Source organism: Anomaloglossus baeobatrachus, chromosome 10, assembly GCF_048569485.1.
Source record: "Anomaloglossus baeobatrachus isolate aAnoBae1 chromosome 10, aAnoBae1.hap1, whole genome shotgun sequence".
NCBI classification, from domain to species: Eukaryota; Metazoa; Chordata; class Amphibia; order Anura; family Aromobatidae; genus Anomaloglossus; species Anomaloglossus baeobatrachus.
Genome location: NC_134362.1, coordinates 204,827,954 through 204,851,214, shown reverse-complemented (window position 1 = coordinate 204,851,214; position 23,261 = coordinate 204,827,954). Strand labels below are relative to the sequence as shown.

Genomic DNA, 23,261 nt, shown 5'->3' with positions numbered 1-23,261 from the left:
TGTATCTGGCTGCAATGCACATCTGGCCTCTGCACAGCATACTGTATCTGGCTGCAATGCACATCTGGCCTCTGCACAGCATACTGTATCTGGCTGCAATGCACATCTGGCCTCTGCACAGCATACTGTATCTGGCTGCAATGCACATCTGGCCTCTGCACAGCATACTGTATCTGGCTGCAATGCACATCTGGCCTCTGCACAGCATACTGTATCTGGCTGCAATGCACATCTGGCCTCTGCACAGCATACTGTATCTGGCTGCAATGCACATCTGGCCTCTGCACAGCATACTGTATCTGGCTGCAATGCACATCTGGCCTCTGCACAGCATACTGTATCTGGCTGCAATGCACATCTGGCCTCTGCACAGCATACTGTATCTGGCTGCAATGCACATCTGGCCTCTGCACAGCATACTGTATCTGGCTGCAATGCACATCTGGCCTCTGCACAGCATACTGTATCTGGCTGCAATGCACATCTGGCCTCTGCACAGCATACTGTATCTGGCTGCAATGCACATCTGGCCTCTGCACAGCATACTGTATCTGGCTGCAATGCACATCTGGCCTCTGCACAGCATACTGTATCTGGCTGCAATGCACATCTGGCCTCTGCACAGCATACTGTATCTGGCTGCAATGCACATCTGGCCTCTGCACAGCATACTGTATCTGGCTGCAATGCACATCTGGCCTCTGCACAGCATACTGTATCTGGCTGCAATGCACATCTGGCCTCTGCACAGCATACTGTATCTGGCTGCAATGCACATCTGGCCTCTGCACAGCATACTGTATCTGGCTGCAATGCACATCTGGCCTCTGCACAGCATACTGTATCTGGCTGCAATGCACATCTGGCCTCTGCACAGCATACTGTATCTGGCTGCAATGCACATCTGGCCTCTGCACAGCATACTGTATCTGGCTGCAATGCACATCTGGCCTCTGCACAGCATACTGTATCTGGCTGCAATGCACATCTGGCCTCTGCACAGCATACTGTATCTGGCTGCAATGCACATCTGGCCTCTGCACAACATACTGTATCTTGCTGCAATGTACATCTGGCCTCTGCACAGCATACTGTATCTGGCTGCAATGCACATCTGGCCTCTGCACAGCATACTGTATTACTGTATCTTGCTGCAATGCACATCTGGCCTCTGCACAGCATACTGTATCTGGCTGCAATGCACATCTGGCCTCTGCACAGCATACTGTATCTTGCTGCAATGCACATCTGGCCTCTGCACAGCATACTGTATCTGGCTGCAATGCACATCTGGCCTCTGCACAGCATACTGTATCTGGCTGCAATGCACATCTGGACTCTGCACAGCATACTGTATCTGGCTGCAATGCACATCTGGCCTCTGCACAGCATACTGTATCTTGCTGCAATGCACATCTGGCCTCTGCACAGCATACTGTATTACTGTATCTTGCTGCAATGCACATCTGGCCTCTGCACAGCATACTGTATCTGGCTGCAATGCACATCTGGCCTCTGCACAGCATACTGTATCTGGCTGCAATGCACATCTGGCCTCTGCACAGCATACTGTATCTGGCTGCAATGCACATCTGGACTCTGCACAGCATACTGTATCTGGCTGCAATGCACATCTGGCCTCTGCACAGCATACTGTATCTTGCTGCAATGCACATCTGGACTCTGCACAGCATACTGTATCTGGCTGCAATGCACATCTGGACTCTGCACAGCATACTGTATCTGGCTGCAATGCACATCTGGCCTCTGCACAGCATACTGTATCTGGCTGCAATGCACATCTGGCCTCTGCACAGCATACTGTATCTGGCTGCAATGCACATCTGGACTCTGCACAGCATATTGTATCTTGCTGCAATGCACATCTGGACTCTGCACAGCATACTGTATCTTGCTGCAATGTACATCTGGCCTCTGCACAACATACTGTATCTTGCTGCAATGCACATCTGGCCTCTGCACAACATACTGTATCTTGCTGCAATGTACATCTGGCCTCTGCACAGCATACTGTATCTGGCTGCATTGCACATCTGGACTCTGCACAGCATACCGCATCCTGCTGTAATGCACATCTGGCCTCTGCACAGCATACTGTATCTGGCTGTAATGCACATCTGGACTCTGCACATCATACTGTATCTTGCTGCAATGCACATCTGGCCTCTGCACAGCATACTGTATCTGGCTGCAATGCACATCTGGCCTCTGCACAGCATACTGTATCTTGCTGCAATGCACATCTGGCCTCTGCACAGCATACTGTATTACTGTATCTTGCTGCAATGCACATCTGGCCTCTGCACAGCATACTGTATCTTGCTGCAATGCACATCTGGCCTCTGCACAGCATACTGTATTACTGTATCTTGCTGCAATGCACATCTGGCCTCTGCACAGCATACTGTATCTGGCTGCAATGCACATCTGGCCTCTGCACAGCATACTGTATCTTGCTGCAATGCACATCTGGCCTCTGCACAGCATACTGTATCTGGCTGCAATGCACATCTGGCCTCTGCACAGCATACTGTATCTGGCTGCAATGCACATCTGGACTCTGCACAGCATACTGTATCTGGCTGCAATGCACATCTGGCCTCTGCACAGCATACTGTATCTTGCTGCAATGCACATCTGGACTCTGCACAGCATACTGTATCTGGCTGCAATGCACATCTGGACTCTGCACAGCATACTGTATCTGGCTGCAATGCACATCTGGACTCTGCACAGCATACTGTATCTGGCTGCAATGCACATCTGGCCTCTGCACAGCATACTGTATCTGGCTGTAATGCACATCTGCACTCTGCACAGCATACTGTATCTGGCTGCAATGCACATCTGGCCTCTGCACAGCATACTGTATCTTGCTGCAATGCACATCTGGCCTCTGCACAGCATACTGTGTCTTGCTGCACGTTGTGCAATATGGTAGGTGACACGTCTGCACAAGCATCTGTGATACGTGGTGGTAGGTCCTGCAATGTTGGTGGAGGGGTCGCATACACCTGCTGTGTGATGTGACCTCACAGAAAGAAGTCCAATGGGGTCAGGTCAGGTGAGCGGAGGCCACTCCACACAGCCACCATACCCAATGACTTGTAGGAGGTCTCCATGAGGTATCGCTTCACGTCCGCAGCCTTGTGAGGTTTATACGTTCTTATCATAGCATTTCTGTGCAAGGTGTGGATTCCTATTGAATTGATGTCCTGCAACTTTGTAACTCACTTTTTTTCTCTATCTCATTCCGTTTTCGAGATAAAAATGCTAACTCCGTTGTTTTCCACCAGGTGGCGCTATAGGTGGTTTCATTGAGTAGCGTATGGCTACTTTACTATACCTAGACACCACTTCTATACCTATAGCTGCCGCTGTTCTCAAGTTAATGGCGGTGGACAGGATATGGGTGGACACACTGTATACACACATGTGGCTACTTTACTATACCTAGACACCACTTCTATGCCTATAGCTGCCGCCGTTCTCAAGTTAATGGCGGTGGACAGGATATGGGTGGACACACTGTATACACACATGTGGCTACTTTACTATACCTAGACACCACTTCTATGTCTATAGCTGCTGCCGTTCTCAAGTTAATGGCGGTGGACAGGATATGGCTGGATACTTATGCTACTCACTGACAGCAAGCAGAGATCCTGACAACGGCTGGGAATTGAAGCACAATGCTTTAGTGTGTGTCGTATGTACTTACTTGATCCAGCTCATCAGCTGCACAGTGTCCGGGTCATAGAATTCCCGCAGTTCAGAGATCTCCTCCGTGATCCGAGGCCAGAACTAAAAAAAAACAAAACACAGAACATAGATGGAACCAATAAATCTTGTGACTGTAGATTTGGGGATACCAAGGAAATTCAACAGCTACTGTTCTCTGTTATCACCCATTTTATACTCTAGGCTTTGCATGAGGCCAGGAGTTATCTGCAATCTGTGGCTCCTCGGCTCTGCGGGTGTCAGGGCAGGCTGGGCGCTAAGGATAGAAATCATCTGTCTCTAGGATATTAAACTTCATTTATAGTGTTACAATATCAGTGCCATTGTCCAGAAACATAAATAGTTTGTCTTATTCTCCAAAGCTGCAAACACCGTGCACCGCAGGGTGACGACATAAACCAGCACTTTCTTACCTTATACACCACAGCAACTAGCACCAATATCACTGCAGAATATTGGAGGACGCTGGTCTGGAAAACAAAGAATTATCAAATAGTAAGAATTAAAATGTCTCCAGCCACCATCGCTCCCCCCAACCACAACTGCAACGCTCTGCACTCCTGGGCAAAAAGGTTCACGTTACCCTATTAATACCCCAGCCAAGGTAAAGTGCCCCTCCGACCTCAACATTCCCCTCTAGCCCCAATGTTACCCTCCAGCCCAAACATGCCACTCCACCCCCCAAGATACCCCTCCATCCCCATCACACCCCCATTCCGGCCTCATCGTGCCCCCTCTCTGCCGGCCCCATCGTGGCCCCCTCTCCTCCGGCCCCAGCGTGTCCCCCTCTCCTCCGGCCCCAGCGTGTCCCCCCTCTCCTCCGGCCCCAGCGTGTCCCCCCTCTCCTCCGGCCCCAGCGTGTCCCCCCTCTCCTCCGGCCCCAGCGTGTCCCCTTCCCTCCAGGTCCCCTCCCCTCCGTTCCCCCCCCTTCCGGCCCCATTGTGTCCCCTCCAGCCCCATTGTGTCCCCTCCCCCCCTCCATCGTTTCCCCCTTCCATTCCTATTGTGTTCCATTCCCCCTGTGTCCCCACCCTCCGGCCCCATCGTGCCCCCTCCGGCTCCATTGTGACCCCCCCTTGTACTCCATCATGTGCCCCCCTTCACATTCCACTGTGCCCCCCTCTGGTTCCATTGTGCCTCCTTCGATCCCACTGTGCCCCCCTCACACACCATTATGCCCTCCTTCGGTCCCATTGTGCCCCCCTCTGGCCTCACTGTGCCCTTCTTTGTTCCCATTGTGCCCCCCCTCTTGTCCCATTGTGCTCCCCTCACACTCCATTATGCCCTCCTTCAATCCCATTGTGTCCCCCTCTGGCTCCACTGTACCCTCGTTTGGTCCCATTGTGCTCCCCTCCGGCCTCACTGGGACCTCCTTCGGTCCCATTGTGCCACCTCTGGCCCCATTCCCCATTGTGCCCCCCTCACACACCATTATGCCCTCCTTCAATCCCATTGTGCCCCCTCTGGCCCCATTGTGCGCTCCTTCAATCCCATTGTGCCCTCCTTCAATCCCATTGTGCCCCCCTCCGGCCCCACCGTGCCCCCCTCCGGCCCCACCGTGCCCCCCTCCGTGCCGCTCTGTATCTGGAGCGCCGCCGCTATAAGGAAAACTTTCCCTTGTTTCTAAGCGTGATCTGTGAAATATGACTCTGCTGCCATCTAGTGCACTCAAGTAGTAACACACCAAGGTCTAATCACTCAAAATGATGTAATTCTTTGGGCTTTTTAACCCTGATGTCAGTGAATGTGGCCGGGGGGGGCAAGAGACAAACACTAATGGCTGCAGGTAGAATTTTGAAGATTTGGGGTAAAGTAAAGTAACGTGACGGGACCAAACTGATTCCTAAACTCCTGATACCCATGCAGCACGGGGGGGCACTTGATACCCATGCAGCATGGAGGGGGCACTTGATACCCATGCAGCATGGAGGGGGCACTTGATACCCATGCAGCATAGAGGGGGCTTGCATCAGTTCGGCCGCCAGTTAATTTACATTGGGGGGTGGGGGTGGTACGGTATGAAGGGGGTAAGATTAGGCTCCGCACATTTCTTGTACTCACCCTTTGCGGTGTGTGGAGACGCAGCAGTCTCAGCGCAGACCCCCAAATCTCCACACTGGCGAGCCCGAACGAAGCGAGCACGCACATGTGCGACGTCCACAGATATTTCATCCTGCAGCCAAACACGTCAGAGTCCGTTTCAGTTGAATGACGAAATGCAGCGAGGATCCCGCTGCTGATAAATGGTCGCCCCCGACGTGGACTCACCTCATGGTGCTGACGGCCAGGCAGCCGAACAGGAGGCTGTGCATCAGGTTGTAGGCGACGTCGGCTCTCACCGGACACGGCTTCTGCTCCGGCGGAGGCGCCTTCTTAGACGTTGAAGGATTACTGGAAAGCAAATAAATAAGTTCAGAAAGCGACTTCCTAAATTGTCATAAACAAGAATGTGCCTGTCACAGGAGTGCCACGGGTTACAGACAGGCATGTGGTCTCTGGCCATAGAAGGTCACAGTGTCTGGCTGCTCACTGACTCTCCATTGTCCATGCTGTCAGTATTCTTTGGTATAGGTAGCTTTCCTGCTGGATTCATCTCTCCCTTTTGGACCCAGCAGGAGCTCGCCTTCCACCCAGCTGTTAATTGTCAGTATTCCCTTGGTGTTTAAATAACCCTTCCTTTTTTGGACTGGTGCTGGTGATATTTTCAGTTCTTTCTAGCTCTGGTTGCAAGCAGGTGGCTTGTACTCCTCTGTGATATCATTACTGAAAGCAGTAGATAAGTTGTTCATGCTTTTTCCCCCTTGTGTCCTCCTTGTGTCTTCTATAGTGTTTAGTGGGGTTGACGAAGAGCTCATCCCATCTGTTCCCTATTTAGGGCCCAGCACTAGGGATACCTAGGGTCAGGTATCCGGCTCGGCGCATAGGTGCAGAACCTATCTAGTCTGGTGAGGGACCCCAGGAACCAACGGTAGGTTTGGTCAGGGGTCACCATACTAGGGTCAGGTATCCAGCTAGGCGCAGAACCCATCTAGGGTGGTGAGGGACCCCAGGGACCAGCAGTAGGTTTGGTCAGAGATCACCATACTAGGGGTACCTACGGTCAGGTATCCAGCTCGGCGCATAGGTGCAGAACCTATCTAGTGTGTGTGAGGGACCCCAGGAACAAGCGGTAGGTTTGGTCAGAGGTCACCATACTAGGGGTACCTACGGTCAGGTATCCAGCTCGGCGCATAGGAGAAGAACCTATCTAGTCTGGTGAGGGACCCCAGGGACCAGCGGTAGGTTTGGTCAGGAGGTCACCATACTAGGGGTACCTAGGGTAAGGTATCCAGCTTGGCGCATAGGTGCAGAACCTCTCTAGGGTGGTGAGGGACCCCAGAGACCAGCGGTAGGTTTTGTCAGGGGTCACCATCTTCCCTCTCGCTTGGTGCTTCCCAGTACCTAGCGTGACAGTGCCGCCAATTAAAAAACAAAAAAGTAAACCTAGTTTCATTACCTGAGGTTGCAGAACACGGTGATGGCGGTCGCGATGGTGAAGAAGAAGAGAGCAATAACGAAAGGGTAGAGGAGGAAAGAATCGGAGAGTCTCCCGAATGTGTCCAGCGGCAGAAGCTGGAACGGCTCCTCGCAGAGGTAAAGGTTGGCATCGAAGTCTCTATAAAGAAGAGAGAGGCAGGATCAGAGGACGAGGCGCGGACCGGTACCCACCGACACCAGGACCGATGCACCCGAGCAGCCTCCAATATAAAGCTGCACAGACTTCTCCTCGTATGTGAAAAAGAGGCGGCGTTAAAGGGAATTTGTCCCTTTAAAGGGAAGGTCTCACTTTCTTTTATATTTGTATCAATAATAGTGATCATGAAATCAAGTATTTTTAATACAAAAATAAACTCACTGTTTATTTTGTTTTTATTTAATTCTAGTTTTACTGACACACTGGGGGCGGCCATCTTGGATTTGGTGTTTGTAACAAGAGATACTCACCTCCTTTATGGCAGCCTCTGGGCATAGAGGTCAGTGGTCGGGATCCGACCCCATAGACTAACATGGAGTCGGCGTCTGCTGTGACCTGGACGCGCTGCCTGGGCTGTCCAGATCACAGCAGAGGGAGGAGATCAGCGCCGTCTATGTGGAGCTTCCCCAGTCAGCCGCCGGGGTGGGCGAGTCCCGGTACGCTACTCCCCCCTCCGCCGGTGCTGCTCCCCAGCCCCCACCGCCCGGATACCACCAACCCCCCTGCTTGTGTGTGCTCACCGGCTTCTGCTCCTAGCAGCTCAGTGGGGCAGCGCGGTATATCATGGGTGAGTACCGCTATGGTGTCCTCCACCGCCGTCGCTGCTCCTCAGCTCCCACCGCTCTGCCACCACCAGCTCAGCGGGACAGCGCGGTATACAGTATATCTCCCTGCTTGTGTCAGTCTGCAGAGCATTGCTTCTCTTGACACATGCACAGGAATAACCTGCAGAGCGTCGCTCCTGACACATGACACAGGAGGAGCGACGCTCTGCAAGCTATATATCCCTATGTATGTGTGGTTTCCACTCACTGACAGCAAGCAGAGATGTTGGGGAATGTTTCTATTCACTGACAGCAAGCAGAGATGTTGGAGAATCTTTCTAGTCACTGACAGCAAGCAGAGATGTTGGGGAATGTTTCTAGTCACTGACAGCAAGCAAAGATGTTGGGGAATGTTTCTAGTCACTGACAGCAAGCAGAGATGTTGGGGATTGTTGTTTCTATTCACTGACAGCAAGCAGAGATGTTGGGGAATGTTTCTAGTCACTGACAGCAAGCAGAGATGTTGGGGAATGTTTCTAGTCACTGACAGCAAGCAGAGATGTTGGGGTTGTTGTTTCTATTCACTGACAACAAGCAGAGATGTTGGTGAATGGTTCTAGTCACTGACAGCAAGCAGAGATGTTGGGGAATGTTTCTAGTCACTGACAGCAAGCAGAGATGTTGGGGATTGTTGTTTCTATTCACTGACAACAAGCAGAGATGTTGGGGAATGTTTCTAGTCACTGACAGCAAGCAGAGATGTTGGGGAATGTTTCCACTTATCCTTTTGGAAACACCCAGATTGGGAGGGGGATGTGACATCACACAAAGGAGAGCAGACTCCGCCCACTTTTACTGCAGCTGTAATGTGAGATATTTCTACAGTAGGATTTCAGCAGCTGCTCCCTCTAATGTTTAAGACTGGAAAATATCCAAAACTTAAATTTTTTTTAATATTTTTCTCAATTAAAAACAAATAATATGTAAACATAACATTAAAACATTAATACTTTATATTTTTTCAGTTATTGAAAAAAATATTTTTTGACGACACCTTCCCATTAAGCCCCCCTCTTATCCCTAGGAGCTCACCTCGTTGTGAAGCCCATCTTGGCCTGTATAAACTTGAAGATGTGCTCGTCCGACTGCAGGTTCAGAATTTTCTGTTTGAGAAAAGAAATGTAAAAAGGGGCAAAGGTTTGGCGCAATTTCAATGTCATTTTACACGTGTTCTGATTATGCCTGCGCAGCATGAAGAAATAAAGGCATGACCCATGGCGGACAATTGTGTCATGTTGTGTCGTGCCTCTGCCTTTGATGCGGGCTCAGGGTAAGTTCACACAGTGCGTTTTTCGCGGCGTTTTTGCGCAGTTTTCGGGTGCGTTTTTGCTCAGAAAACTGCAGGACTTTGCTTCCCCAGCAAAGTCTATGAGTTTTCATTTTTGCTGTCTGCACACAGCGGTTTTTTTCAGCTGCGTTTTTGTGGTGCCACAAAAACGCATCATGTCAATTATTCCCGCGTTTTTCACTGCGCTTTTCATCCATTGAGTGCAATGGGATGTTGAAAGACGCAATGAGAAACGCAAATAGCTGCGTTTTGGTGCATTTCTAAGACCAAAAACGCAGCTATAAACGCAGGAGGTGGGTAGTAAAGTGACGTGTACAGGAAGAGGATTCCTTCTGTCAGTAAACACAGAAGCGTGAATCCTCCCGGTACAGTCACCGCCGCGTCCACCTCCAGTCCTGTGCATGTCTGCTCCCGTGCGGCGTCATGTACGGGCGGGAGGTGGAGGCAGCTGCGAAATCAAAAGTGAACAGTAGGAAAAAAAAAAAAAAGTTATACTCACCTGTCTGCAGACTCCCGGTGCCATGCCCGCTCCCAGATCCTCCTCCCGGTACCGCCGCTCCGGGTGTGTGCAGTCTCCCCGGGTACGTATGCCTGCAGGATGCAGGACCTGGCGATGGATCACCTGATGCAGTCACCTGACGCATCAGGTGATCGTAAGTATCGCGGTGACGCGGGCGCCCGGCCGGTTTAACCTATCAGCGGATGCGTCAGGAGACTTCATCCCTGATTACCGGCAGCTCCTGCAGCGATCGGACAGGATCAGACTCCTCCAATCGCTGCAGGAGCTGCCGGTAATCAGCACATAAGTGAGTATTATTTTTTTTTTTCTACTGATGCATCTACTGATTGTATAACCGGCTTTTATACAATCAGCTGATGTGTGATGGGATTCAGCCCCTAGAACCTGACACATCATCTGATCGCTTTGCCTTCCAGCAAACCGATCAGATGATATTGGATCCGGATTGGACGGCGCGGGACCCTTGACCCAGGATTACTGCGGAGAGGGGTTCTTTATTTCAATAAAGATGGAGTCACTAATTGTGTTGTGTTTTATTTCTAATAAAAATATTTTTCTGTGTGTTGTGGTTTTTTTTATCTTTACTAGAAATTCATGGTGGCCATGTCTAATATTGGCGTGACACCATGAATTTCGGGCTTAGAGCCAGCTGATAATATACAGCTAGCCCTAACCCCATTATTACCCAGTGAGCCACCCGGCATCAGGGCAGCTGGAAGAGTTGGATACAGCGCCAGAAGATGGCGCTTCTATGAAAGCGCCATTTTCTGGGGTGGCTGCGGACTGCAATTCGCAGCGGGGGTGCCCAGAAAGCATGGGCACCCTGCACTGTGGATTCCAATCCCCAGCTGCCTAGTTGTACCCGGCTGGACACAAAAATTAGGCAAAGCTCACGTCATTTTTTTTTTTTTTTTTTAATCATTTCATGAAATTCATGAAATAATTAAAAAAAAAAAAAAGGGCTTCTCTATATTTTGGGTTCCCAGCCGGGTACAAATAGGCAGCTGGGAGTTGGGGGCAGCCCCTACCTGCCTGCTGTACCCGGCTAGCATACAAAAATATGGCGAAGCCCACGTCACTTTGTTTGGGGGGGGCAAAGAAATCCTGCATACAGTCCTGGAAGGAGGATGCTGAGCCTTGTAGTTCGACAGCTGCTGTCTGCTCTCCTGCATACACTATTGGATGGAGGATGCTGAGCCTTGTAGTTCGACAGCTGTCTGCTCTCCTGCATACACTATTGGATGGAGGATGCTGAGCCTTGTAGGTCTGCTCCCCCTGACTCTCCCTCCAGCATACAGTCCTGGATGGAGCATGCTGAGCCTTGTAGTTCTGCAGCTGCTGTCTGCTCTCCTGCATACAGTATTGGATGGAGTATGCTGAGCCTTGTAGTTCTGCAGCTGTCTGCTCTTCTGCATACACTAGTGGAGAATGAAGAACACATTGAAGAACACATTGAAGAAGGAAATGACATCAGACCTTTTTTTTTTTTGTTCACTGATAAAAAACGCATAAAGACGCAGTGAGCAAAAACGCAGCAAAAAACGCACCAAATCGCAGCAAAAATGCGTGCGTTTATGGCCGCGTTTTTTTGACACGGGTGCGTTTTTGTGCGGTTTTTGCCGCAAAAAACGCACAAAAAAGCAGCGTCAAAAAAACGCAGTGTGTGAACCTAGCCTCACACGCCGAGCCCACGTCTTTCCCCGCACATGACGGCTGATCTGATCAGCCATCATGTGCCTCTAACAGCGGCGGGAGGATCAAAGGTCCATCCGCGCCCATTTAATAGCTAAATCCTGGCGTCAATCTGTGATGGGGGATTTAAATAGTCAGCTCAGAACGAAAAAAAACAGGAGCCCTCGCTCAGCCTGATCCCGAAAAATTCAAAATTTCACCGCACTTGGAATTTTTTTTCCTCGGTTTTCCAATTCACTATATGGTAAAATAAATAGCGTCATTCAAAAGTACAACTCGTCCTGCAAATAGCAAGCCCTGATATGACTAAGGCTACTTTCACGCTTGCGTTGGACGCTTCCGTTGCTATCCGCAGCCATGAGGAATTACGGTAACCGTTGCAGGAAACCGTTAAATTCCTCAAAGACTTCTATTAGCTACGGATAGTCTTGCGACGCAGCGTCGTTATTTTGACGCTGCGTCGGGCGGAAGGGACTCTGCATGTAGCGTTTTTTGTGTCGTTAAAATAGTGCACCTTGACGGATTCCGTTGGAATCCGCCACGGTGTTTAATGATTGTCTATGGTGGCAAACACATACACCTGAAAAATCCTTTATTTGGAATAAAAGACAAAAAAACCCACCCTCTTTCACCACTTTATTAAAATCCCCAAATACCCATCCAGGTCCGGCGTAATCCACACGAGGTCCCGCAACGCATCCAGCTCTGCTACATGAAGCTGACAGGAGCGGCCGTAGAACACCGCCGCTCCTGTGAGCTCCACGCAGCAACAGAAGTGAATCGCACTGTCAGCAGGGACGTCACTGAGGTAGTGCCAGTGTGTGTGCGGAGATGATGGGTGCGGTAGTGCCGGGGTGTGGGCGGTGACGTCGGGGTGTGGGCGGTGATGTCGGGGTGTGGGCGGTGATGTCGGGGTGTGGGCGGTGATGCCTTTATTATCACACTTTTTGCAAGGTCCGTCACATGCGTTACACCACACATTGTGACGGATGCCGTTCAACGCAACTGTGAAACGAGCCTAAGGGGGTGTTATTTGAGGGAGGCGGCTGCAGCAACACTTTGTGCCACTTACTTGTTGGTGATGAAATGGAGCAGAACAGAAGGAGATCCATAGAAAGGAAGCGGTCAGGAGATTCTGCTACAATGCCGTCGTCGGCTTAAAGGGATTGTACATCAGTCCACAAGAGGGGTGATATATGTATGATCACGGGGGGGCGTCACTGCCGGTCACTACTAATCATGTGCCCCTTGTCTGAATAAAGCGGTGCTCATCCAAGCGCACTACCAGAGATTGCCGAGAGCCCTGTACCCGGCCACGCCATAGTCCTATAGATCAGGGGTGGGCAATTCATGTTCCAGAGGGGTCCCATGGGAGCCTGTGACTGGTCGGGAGGCCAAACCAATAGGCTGAAATTAACTCTGCTCAATGTTAATATCACTTCATATTTAGAAGAATTAAGCATGCTGACACCCCCTATATACAGTATGAGCCCCCAGATAGCCTCCTATATACAGCAGGAGCCCCCACACAGCTTCCTATATACAGCAGGAGCCCCCACATAGCCTCCTATATACAGAATGAGCCCCCAGATAGCCTTCTATATACAGTATGAGCTCCACACAGCTTCCTATATACAGCAGGAGCCCCCACACAGCTTCCTATATACAGCAGGAGCCCCCACATAGCCTCCTATATACAGCATGAGCCCCCACATAGCCTCCTATATACAACAGGAGCCCCCACATAGCCTCCTATATAAAGCAGGAGCCCCCACATAGCCTCCTATATACAGCAGGAGCCCCCACACAGCTTCCTATATACAGCAGGAGCCCCCACATAGCCTCCTATATACAGCATGAGCCCCACACAGCCTCCTATATACAGTATGAGCTCCACACAGCTTCCTATATACAGTATGATGCCCCACACAGCCTCCTATATACAGCAGGAGCCCCCACACAGCCTCCTATATACAGCATGAGCCCCACATATCCTCCTATATACAGTATGAGCTCCACACAGCCTCCTATATACAGCATGAGCCCCCAGATAGCCTCCTATATACAGTATGAGCTCCACACAGCCTCCTATATACAGCATGAGCCTCCACACAGCCTCCTATATACAGCATGAGCCCCCACACAGCCTCCTATATACAGTATGAGCTCCACACAGCCTCCTATATACAGTATGAGCCCCACACAGCCTCCTATATACAGTATGAGCTCCACACAGCCTCCTATATACAGTATGAGCTCCACACAGCTTCCTATATACAGTATGATACCCCACATAGCCTCCTATATACAGTATGAGCCCCCACACAGCCTCCTATATACAGTATGAGCTCCCACACAGCCTCCTATATACAGTATGAGCTCCACACAGCCTCCTATATACAGTATGAGCCCCCACACAGCCTCCTATATACAGTATGAGCTCCACACAGCCTCCTATATACAGTATGAGCCCCCACACAGCCTCCTATATACAGTATGAGCCCCCACACAGCCCCCTATATACAGTATGAGCTCCACACAGCTTCCTATATACAGTATGATGCCCCACACAGCCTCCTATATACAGCATGAGCGCCCACATAGTCTCCTATATACAGTATGAGCCCCCACACAGCCTCCTATATACAGCATGAGCTCCACACAGCCTCCTATATACAGTATGAGCCCTCACATAGCCTCCTACATACAGCATGAGCGCCCACATAGTCTCCTATATACAGTATGAGCCCCCACACAGCCTCCTATATACAGCATGAGCCCCACATAGCCTCCTATATACAGTATGAGCCCCACATATCCTCCTATATACAGCATGAGCCCCACATATCCTCCTATATACAGTATGAGCCCCCACATAGCCTCCTATATACAGTATGAGCCCCCACATAGCCTCCTATATACAGTATGAGCCCCAGACAGCCTCCTATATACAGTATAAGCCCCCACATAGCCTCCTATATACAGCATGAGCCCCACACAGCCTCCTATATACAGTATAAGCCCCCACAAAGCCTCCTATATACAGAATAAGCCCCCACATAGCCTCCTATATACAGCATGAGCCCCACACAGCCTCCTATATACAGCATGAGCCTCCACACAGACTCCTATATACAGCATGAGCCCCCACACAGCCTCCTATATACAGTATGAGCTCCACACAGCCTCCTATATACAGTATGAGCTCCACACAGCCTCCTATATACAGTATGAGCCCCCACACAGCCTCCTATATACAGTATGAGCTCCACACAGCCTCCTATATACAGTATGAGCCCCCACACAGCCTCCTATATACAGTATGAGCCCCCACAGCTTCCTATATACAGTATGATGCCCCACACAGCCTCCTATATACAGCATGAGCGCCCACATAGTCTCCTATATACAGTATGAGCCCCCACATAGCCTCCTATATACAGCATGAGCGCCCACATAGTCTCCTATATACAGTATGAGCCCCCACACAGCCTCCTATATACAGCATGAGCTCCACACAGCCTCCTATATACAGTATGAGCCCTCACATAGCCTCCTACATACAGCATTAGCCCCCACATAGCCTTCTATATACAGTATGAGCCCCTACACAGCCTCCTATATACAGCATGAGCCCCACATATCCTCCTATATACAGTATGAGCCCCCACACAGCCTCCTATATACAGCATGAGCCCCACATAGCCTCCTATATACAGTATAAACCCCACATATCCTCCTATATACAGCATGAGCCCCACATATCCTCCTATATACAGTATGAGCCCCCACATAGCCTCCTATATACAGTATGAGCCCCCACATAGCCTCCTATATACAGTATGAGCCCCACACAGCCTCCTATATACAGTATAAGCCCCCACATAGCCTCCTATATACAGCATGAGCCCCACACAGCCTCCTATATACAGTATAAGCCCCCACACAGCCTCCTATATACAGTATAAGCCCCCACATAGCCTCCTATATACAGTATGAGCCCCACACAGCCTCCTATATACAGTATGAGCCCCACACAGCCTCCTATATACAGTATGAGCCCCACACAGCCTCCTATATACAGTATAAGCCCCCACATAGCCTCCTAGATACAGTATGTCACAAACCACCGGGGGGTCACTCAGAAATCCCCCGCGCTGGCTACCAGTACGTCACAATCGGGGGGTAGCAAGGGGGCGTCCCCCTCCTTTATACCTCCCGACCGACAGACAGAGCACGTGACGCGCTCTCTAGCGCCCCTCTTATAGTCAGGCCAATTATGGAATTGCCCGACAATAAGCAAGGAGGCCGCTATACTACTTATGCCGATTATTGAAGGGCCCCCGGCGAGAGAAGGGTATATATTCCCCCGACCTCCGCGGGCGGAATATATAAACTCTCCCCGAATCTCACTGGCCTCCCCACAATAATCCTTGGCACAACTCGCTGCCACCAACCGCTTCACGGTAACTATTAGCCGAACACACAGACGTGGGATTCAAGATCGAGATAACAGAACAGCCCAAGATTAATTATATAATTTAATCGCCTAAAGCACACTAGAAACTACAATATATACAATAGGGAATCTACAGAATATACATATGTCAGAGTACAGTTACAGATAAAGCATGGGTTACAAACAGGTATACAATTACATCAGTACCTTGTGTGTCTGGCCACAGGGGGGCGCTGTAGACCAGGTTTCTAGGATTCTTCCTCACAGGTCTTTCCCAACCAGGCCCCCGAGCAGAAGAACCCTGGAAAATGGCCGAAGTAGGGTTATCAACCTGGGCAGATCCAGGTCCCCTCCTACCTTAGTGACCTCACAGGGAAGCACTGCCACTCCCCCTGCATGGATCAGAATTATCCAGCAAAGGGGATTTTGGCTATAACTTTGCCTGGGAGCGTCGTAGGCGGACGCCAATGCTCTCATTGTGACAGTTATGAATTTAGCTACAGAACGAGGGGACTCATGACCTGTCTGCCAGTTCCCCATTGGCTGATATCACGCCTGGGGCATTTCCCAATGTCCTGTTCCCATAAAAAGGGGGTGCCGGCATCGTCCACATGCGGAGACACCATTTTTATGGTTGCCATAGTTATCGGAAATATGGCTTGCGAGATATGAACCATTTTTTTACTGGAGTCGTTCTGTCTGGCTATTTCCATAGCCTTGCTAACTAGCTAGCAGCTCCTACTACAGGGTGACGGCAGGGAGTCATCCTGTGTCCATTGTCCTAAAGCCACCTAATTTCCATATCACAGGACATGGCCATGGATTTGTTGCTAAACCAGTTGTGTGAAGGGAAGGGGGTAGTGACACCAGGAGAGGGCTTCCTGACATGACTTGAATGTCATGATTTATCGTCATATCTCCGGATTTACCTCACACCTCCCCCCTTTTGAGGGCGCTAGGGGGCAGCACACTCCGGTGTTCCCCCGTGCGCCCGTCCGCGACCTCTCCTTGTCGGGACAGCCCGTCTGCGTTACCGTGGTCACGGCCCCTTTTGTGGCGAATGGTGAAGTTGTATTGCTGGAGCGCAAGGCTCCATCGCAACAATCGCCCATTCGTCCCAGAGACGGTGTGCAACCAGCTGAGGGGATTGTGGCCCGTCTCCACGATGAAGTGGCGCCCGTATAGATAGGGTTGCAGACGCTGCAGGGCCCACACTATGGCCAGGCACTCCTTCTCCATTGTAGAATAGGCCACTTCCCTTGGTAACAGCTTCCTGCTCAGGTACAAGACTGGGTGCTCTTGGCTCGCAGAGTCCACCTGGCTGAGCACCGCACCGAGGCCGAAGTCACTGGCGTCGGTCTGTACTACAAACGGCCGCGTGAAGTCGGCTGCCCGTAGCACGGGCGGGCTGGACAGGGCGTCCTTTATGGCCCGGAAGGCTGTCTCGCAGTCCACTGTCCAATCGACTGCAGAGGGCAGCTTCTTCTTGGTGAGGTCCGTCAAGGGCTTTGCCAGGCTACTATAGCATGGAACAAACCTCCTATAGTACCCAGCGGTCCCCAAGAAGGACATCACCTGCTTCTTGGTCCTGGGGGTGGGCCAGGATGCGATGGCTTCCACTTTCTCAGGCTCGGGCTTCAGCGTTCCCCCACCTACCCGGTGACCGAGGTACTGGACCTCGCTCATGGCCAGCTGACACTTTCCCGGCTTGATGGTCAAACCTGCCCGGTGGATCCGCCTGAGCACCTGTGCTAGATGCTCTAGGTGGTCCTCCCAGGTGGGACTGAAGACGGCAATGTCATCCAGGTACGCGGCCGCGTACCCTTCAAGTCCCTTGAGCAGGGTGTTGACCATCCGCTGGAAAGTGGCAGGGGCATTCCTCATCCCGAATGGCATCACCGTGGACTCGTACAGTCCAAATGGGGTAATAAAGGCAGAGCGTTCCCTGGCCTTGGGAGTCAGGGGGATCTGCCAATATCCCCGGCTCAGATCCATGATGGTCAGGTACTGAGCCCCGGCCAACTGATCGAGCAGGTCATCGATGCGTGGCATTGGGTACGCATCGGCGACCGTGACAGCATTGAGCCCCCTGTAGTCCACGCAGAACCGAGTGGTTCGGTCCTTCTTAGGGACGAGGACTACAGGCGAGGCCCAAGCGCTGTTGGATGCCTGGATCACCCCCAGCTTCAGCATCTCGTCAATCTCCTGGCGCATGTGTTGCTGCACTTCCAGGGAGACCCGATATGCTGAACGCCGGATCGGGGGATGATCCCCAGTGTCCACGTGATGGACAGCCAAGTCAGTCCTTCCGGGCTGGTTGGTAAACAACCCCCGGAAGGGGAGGAGGGTGGCCCACAGCTGGGACCGTTGGTCCTCCAAGAGCTGGTGGCCAACCTCCACATCCTCAATGGATCCGCCTGCCCTAACCTGGGCTAGCATATCCAAGAGGGTTTCCACTTCTCCCTCCTCGGGCAGGTTGCACACGGGGAGCGCACATGCCTCCCGCTCATGATGTGCCTTCATCATGTTCACATGGAAGGGCTTCCGCCTTCCACGGGCAGGGTCCAGGGTGACCAGGTACGTCACAGGGTTGAGCTGCTGGTACACGAGGTATGGGCCTTCCCAGGCTGCCTGAAGCTTGTCCTGTGGTACGGGGACCAGTACCCACACCTCTTGACCCACTTGGTAGGTCCTCTCACAAGCGTTCTGGTCGTACCAACGCTTCTGATCAGCCTGGGCTTGAGCCATATTGTCGTGTACCAGTTGCGTCAAGGCCTGCATTTTGTCCCGGAAGCGCATGACACACTCGATAACCGACACTCCAGGGGTGGCCAAATCCCCTTCCCAAGCCTCTTTCACCAGAGCCAGGGGGCCCCGCACACGTCGCCCGTACAGGAGCTCAAACGGTGAGAATCCTGTTGAGGCCTGTGGAACCTCCCGGTAAGCAAATAACAGGTGTGGGAGATACCGCTCCCAGTCACGCCCATGGGAGTCGACCAACATCTTAAGCATCTGCTTTAAGGTGCCATTGAACCGCTCGCACAGGCCATTAGTCTGTGGATGGTACGGGCTGGCCACCAGATGTCGCACCTGGACTTGCTTACAGAGGGTCTCCATCAGCTGGGACATGAATTGGGTCCCCCGGTCGGTGAGCATTTCCTGGGGAAAACCCACTCGGGAGAAAATCTCCAGCAATGCGGTGGCCACCTTGTCAGCCCGAATGGACGACAAGGCCACTGCTTCTGGGTACCGGGTGGCATAGTCCACTACCGTCAGTATGAAGCGTTTCCCGGAGCTGCTGGGGATGGCCAGCGGGCCGACCAGATCCACAGCCACCCTCCTGAAAGGCTCATCGATGATTGGCAGAGATACCAGTGGGGCTTTGGGGTGTGGCCCCGCCTTCCCCACTCTCTGACAGGTTTCACACGAACGGCAGTAGGCAGCCACATCGGCCCCCATTTTTGGCCAGTAGAAATGCTGGTTTAACCTGGCCTTGGTCTTAGCGATCCCTAGGTGTCCGGCCATCGGAATCTCATGTGCGATCCGCAACAACTCCGTCCGGAACGGATAGGGTACCACCAACTGTCGGTCCCTGGGCCACGCCTCCGGTGAACCCTGCTGGACCGTGGCCCGGTACAGCCGTCCTTGGTCCCAGACCACTCGCTCCGGGTCCGAGTCCGAGGGAGGCTGTGCCGCCTGCTCCTTTAGAGCTTTCAGGCTGTCGTCAGCTTCTAACGCTGCCTGAAACCCCTGACCAGATGTGGCCAGAATCGACGAGACTGTCACATCTTCGGTCAGTACCCCGGGACCTGTGTCCTGGCCTCCACCTGACTCGGCTGCCACTTGGTCAGAAGGGGAAGAGCTATCGGACCTCCGGGAGGCCCCTTGGCTTCCAGCACTCCCACTGCGGGTGACAGCGGCCACAGCCGCTGCGACCGTGGGTCGTGCCTGCTCCTCCTCCGTTCCTGACCAAGTCGCCGGTTCAGGCAGACCTACCTGGCTTCCTGACACCCCGGTTGTGGGGGAACCATGCACCGAGATCTTACCTGGGAGCACTTCCGCTCCTGGACCGGCCCCAATCTCACCTGCCTGTTCCCCTCCTGCAGCAACAGAACCCCGCTGTGAAATCTCTGGGGACCCCACATTTGCTGTGGTAGCCCCCACCCCACACACTGGTCCTCCCCCTGCAGCACCCTGCTCTCTGCTTATCCCTGCAGAGGGCAACAGATCCCAGCTCACAGGCTGGTTACTTGTAGAGGCATTGTCACACCTTTCTCTGACCCCCTCCCCTGTCACAGCTGCAGCTGTGTGTGTGTCTATGGTGTCTGTGCAAGCAGAAATATCAGAGTTCACTCCCTCCTCCCTTACATCATTCATAGATAACACATTAACATTGTCAGGAGTCATGTCAGCACTGGCTGAAGGTTCAGCCTTTGGGGCGGGGCCAAACTGGGAGGTTATTTGCCCCAAATCTGTCCCAAGTAGCACGTTTGCAGGGATCCGATCAGTTACCCCCACCTCCCTCACCCCTCGCCCTGCGCCCCAGTCCACATAAATGTCAGCAACAGGCAGCGCCGGGTCAATGCCTCCAATCCCGGAGACAGCGAGGGTTTTTCCAGGGATCAAGTCTTGGGGGGACACCATCTCAGGCCGCACCAGAGTCACCTCCGAGGCGCTGTCTCGCAGTCCTATGGTCACAGACTGGCCGACGGTGACAGGTTGGAAGCTGTCCAGGGACCTACCACCACCCCCACCCACACAATACACCTTGGGCGGCCCTTGGGACGGGGACGGAGCCGGGGCCTTGGGACGCTGAGGGCACATGGCCTTGAAGTGTCCAGGTAGGTTGCACTGGTGGCACCGTCTTGGTTCCGCCACGGGCCTGGAGAGGGGAGTTGAGGGGGACACCCCCTGCAGTCTAGGGGCAGGTGGGGCAGTCGCAGAATTCATCTTACCCCCTCTCCAGGTGCTGCTGGTGGCCGCTCTCCTGGCCTCAGGGGCCCGGTTGTTGGTGTAGTCATCGGCAAGGGCAGCTGTAGCCGTGGATCCCTTTGGCTTCTGGTCTCGGATGAACTGGCGGAGATCCTCAGGGCAGTTCCACAAGAGTTGCTCCGTGATGAACAAGTCCAGGATCTCCGGTCCGGTGGAAAGCTGCAGGCCTTGGGTCCAGTGGTCGGCAGCTCGGGCAAGTGCCCGCCTGTGGTCAGCCCAGGAGTCCTTTGGTCCCTTCTGTAGGCTCCGGAACTTCTTGCGGTAGGACTCCGGGGTGAGGTTGTACTGTTGGATCAGGGCCCGCTTGATGGTGTCGTAGCCCTGATCTGCCTCAGCAGGCAAGTCCCCAAGGATATCCAGGGCCTTACCCCTTAAACGGGGGGTCAGGTATTTGGCCCACTGGTCCTTGTTCAGATGGTGCTGCAAGCAAGTCCGCTCAAAAGCAGTCAAGAAAGAGTCCAAGTCTCCATCCTTCTCCAGCACTGGGAAGTCCTCAACACGGACCTTTGGAAGTTTGGTGTCTTGAAGGTCACGTGTGGCTGATGAGGGCCGGAGCTGAGCTAGCTGCAGCTGGTAGTCACGCTCTGCCTGGCGCTCTTCACGCGCTGCCTGCCGCTCTGCCCTGCGCTCTGCCATGAGTATCTCGTAGGTATCCCGGTCTCCAGCCTGGAGAAGGGCCATAGCCATTTGAAGAAGGCTATCCGAGCCTCCCAGGCTCGGTGGAATGGCACGTGGTGATCTGCGGCCCGCTGCGGAGCCTGGTGCTTCACTGTCCATTGCAGAGCGGAGGGCTGGCATCTGGCTCGTTGAGGAACCTTGGGCGAGCTCCTCCTCATCTTGTCCAGCAGTCCCAGGTTGTGCGATGTCCTCTGCAGAGCTGTTCTCTGGCGTCGGGCTCCTGGAGGGCTCGTGGACAACCTCCTCATCGTCTCTGGCCTGAGCATCGGCCATTCCTTTGGCTTTGCTCCTGGTGCTATCAGCCATTGTTGCAGACTTTGGTCACTGACACAGAACTGACACCTGATGCCTCCACACACCTTACAGTATCTGCACTCTGACACTCTAGTGTTGAGCTAGTCTGAAGACCCCAGCAGCCACAGCTGCTGCAGGCAGTCTTTAGTGTCTGGGAGTATGGGTCTCACACTCACACACACTATTATCTCGATCCCACCGCTTGCCACCAATATGTCACAAACCACCGGGGGGTCACTCAGAAATCCCCCGCGCTGGCTACCAGTACGTCACAATCGGGGGGTAGCAAGGGGGCGTCCCCCTCCTTTATACCTCCCGACCGACAGACAGAGCACGTGACGCGCTCTCTAGCGCCCCTCTTATAGTCAGGCCAATTATGGAATTGCCCGACAATAAGCAAGGAGGCCGCTATACTACTTATGCCGATTATTGAAGGGCCCCCGGCGAGAGAAGGGTATATATTCCCCCGACCTCCGCGGGCGGAATATATAAACTCTCCCCGAATCTCACTGGCCTCCCCACAATAATCCTTGGCACAACTCGCTGCCACCAACCGCTTCACGGTAACTATTAGCCGAACACACAGACGTGGGATTCAAGATCGAGATAACAGAACAGCCCAAGATTAATTATATAATTTAATCGCCTAAAGCACACTAGAAACTACAATATATACAATAGGGAATCTACAGAATATACATATGTCAGAGTACAGTTACAGATAAAGCATGGGTTACAAACAGGTATACAATTACATCAGTACCTTGTGTGTCTGGCCACAGGGGGGCGCTGTAGACCAGGTTTCTAGGATTCTTCCTCACAGGTCTTTCCCAACCAGGCCCCCGAGCAGAAGAACCCTGGAAAATGGCCGAAGTAGGGTTATCAACCTGGGCAGATCCAGGTCCCCTCCTACCTTAGTGACCTCACAGGGAAGCACTGCCACTCCCCCTGCATGGATCAGAATTATCCAGCAAAGGGGATTTTGGCTATAACTTTGCCTGGGAGCGTCGTAGGCGGACGCCAATGCTCTCATTGTGACAGTTATGAATTTAGCTACAGAACGAGGGGACTCATGACCTGTCTGCCAGTTCCCCATTGGCTGATATCACGCCTGGGGCATTTCCCAATGTCCTGTTCCCATAAAAAGGGGGTGCCGGCATCGTCCACATGCGGAGACACCATTTTTATGGTTGCCATAGTTATCGGAAATATGGCTTGCGAGATATGAACCATTTTTT

General features: G+C 52.4%; 1 protein-coding gene across 3 annotated transcripts in view; it reads right to left on the bottom strand.

Annotated features, from left to right (window-relative positions):
* The window catches only part of DPY19L3 (dpy-19 like C-mannosyltransferase 3), a 110,104-nt gene that overhangs the window by 38,382 nt on the left and 48,461 nt on the right, over positions 1–23,261 (bottom strand). For all 3 annotated transcript variants that reach the window (XM_075325253.1, XM_075325254.1, XM_075325256.1), the window contains exons 11-16: positions 9,133–9,203; positions 7,259–7,417; positions 6,031–6,153; positions 5,824–5,935; positions 4,176–4,232; positions 3,743–3,825 (exon numbers count right to left, since the gene is read on the bottom strand). In XM_075325253.1, the coding sequence (XP_075181368.1) occupies positions 3,743–3,825; positions 4,176–4,232; positions 5,824–5,935; positions 6,031–6,153; positions 7,259–7,417; positions 9,133–9,203 (605 nt within the window). The remainder of the gene's footprint in view (positions 1–3,742; positions 3,826–4,175; positions 4,233–5,823; positions 5,936–6,030; positions 6,154–7,258; positions 7,418–9,132; positions 9,204–23,261) is intronic.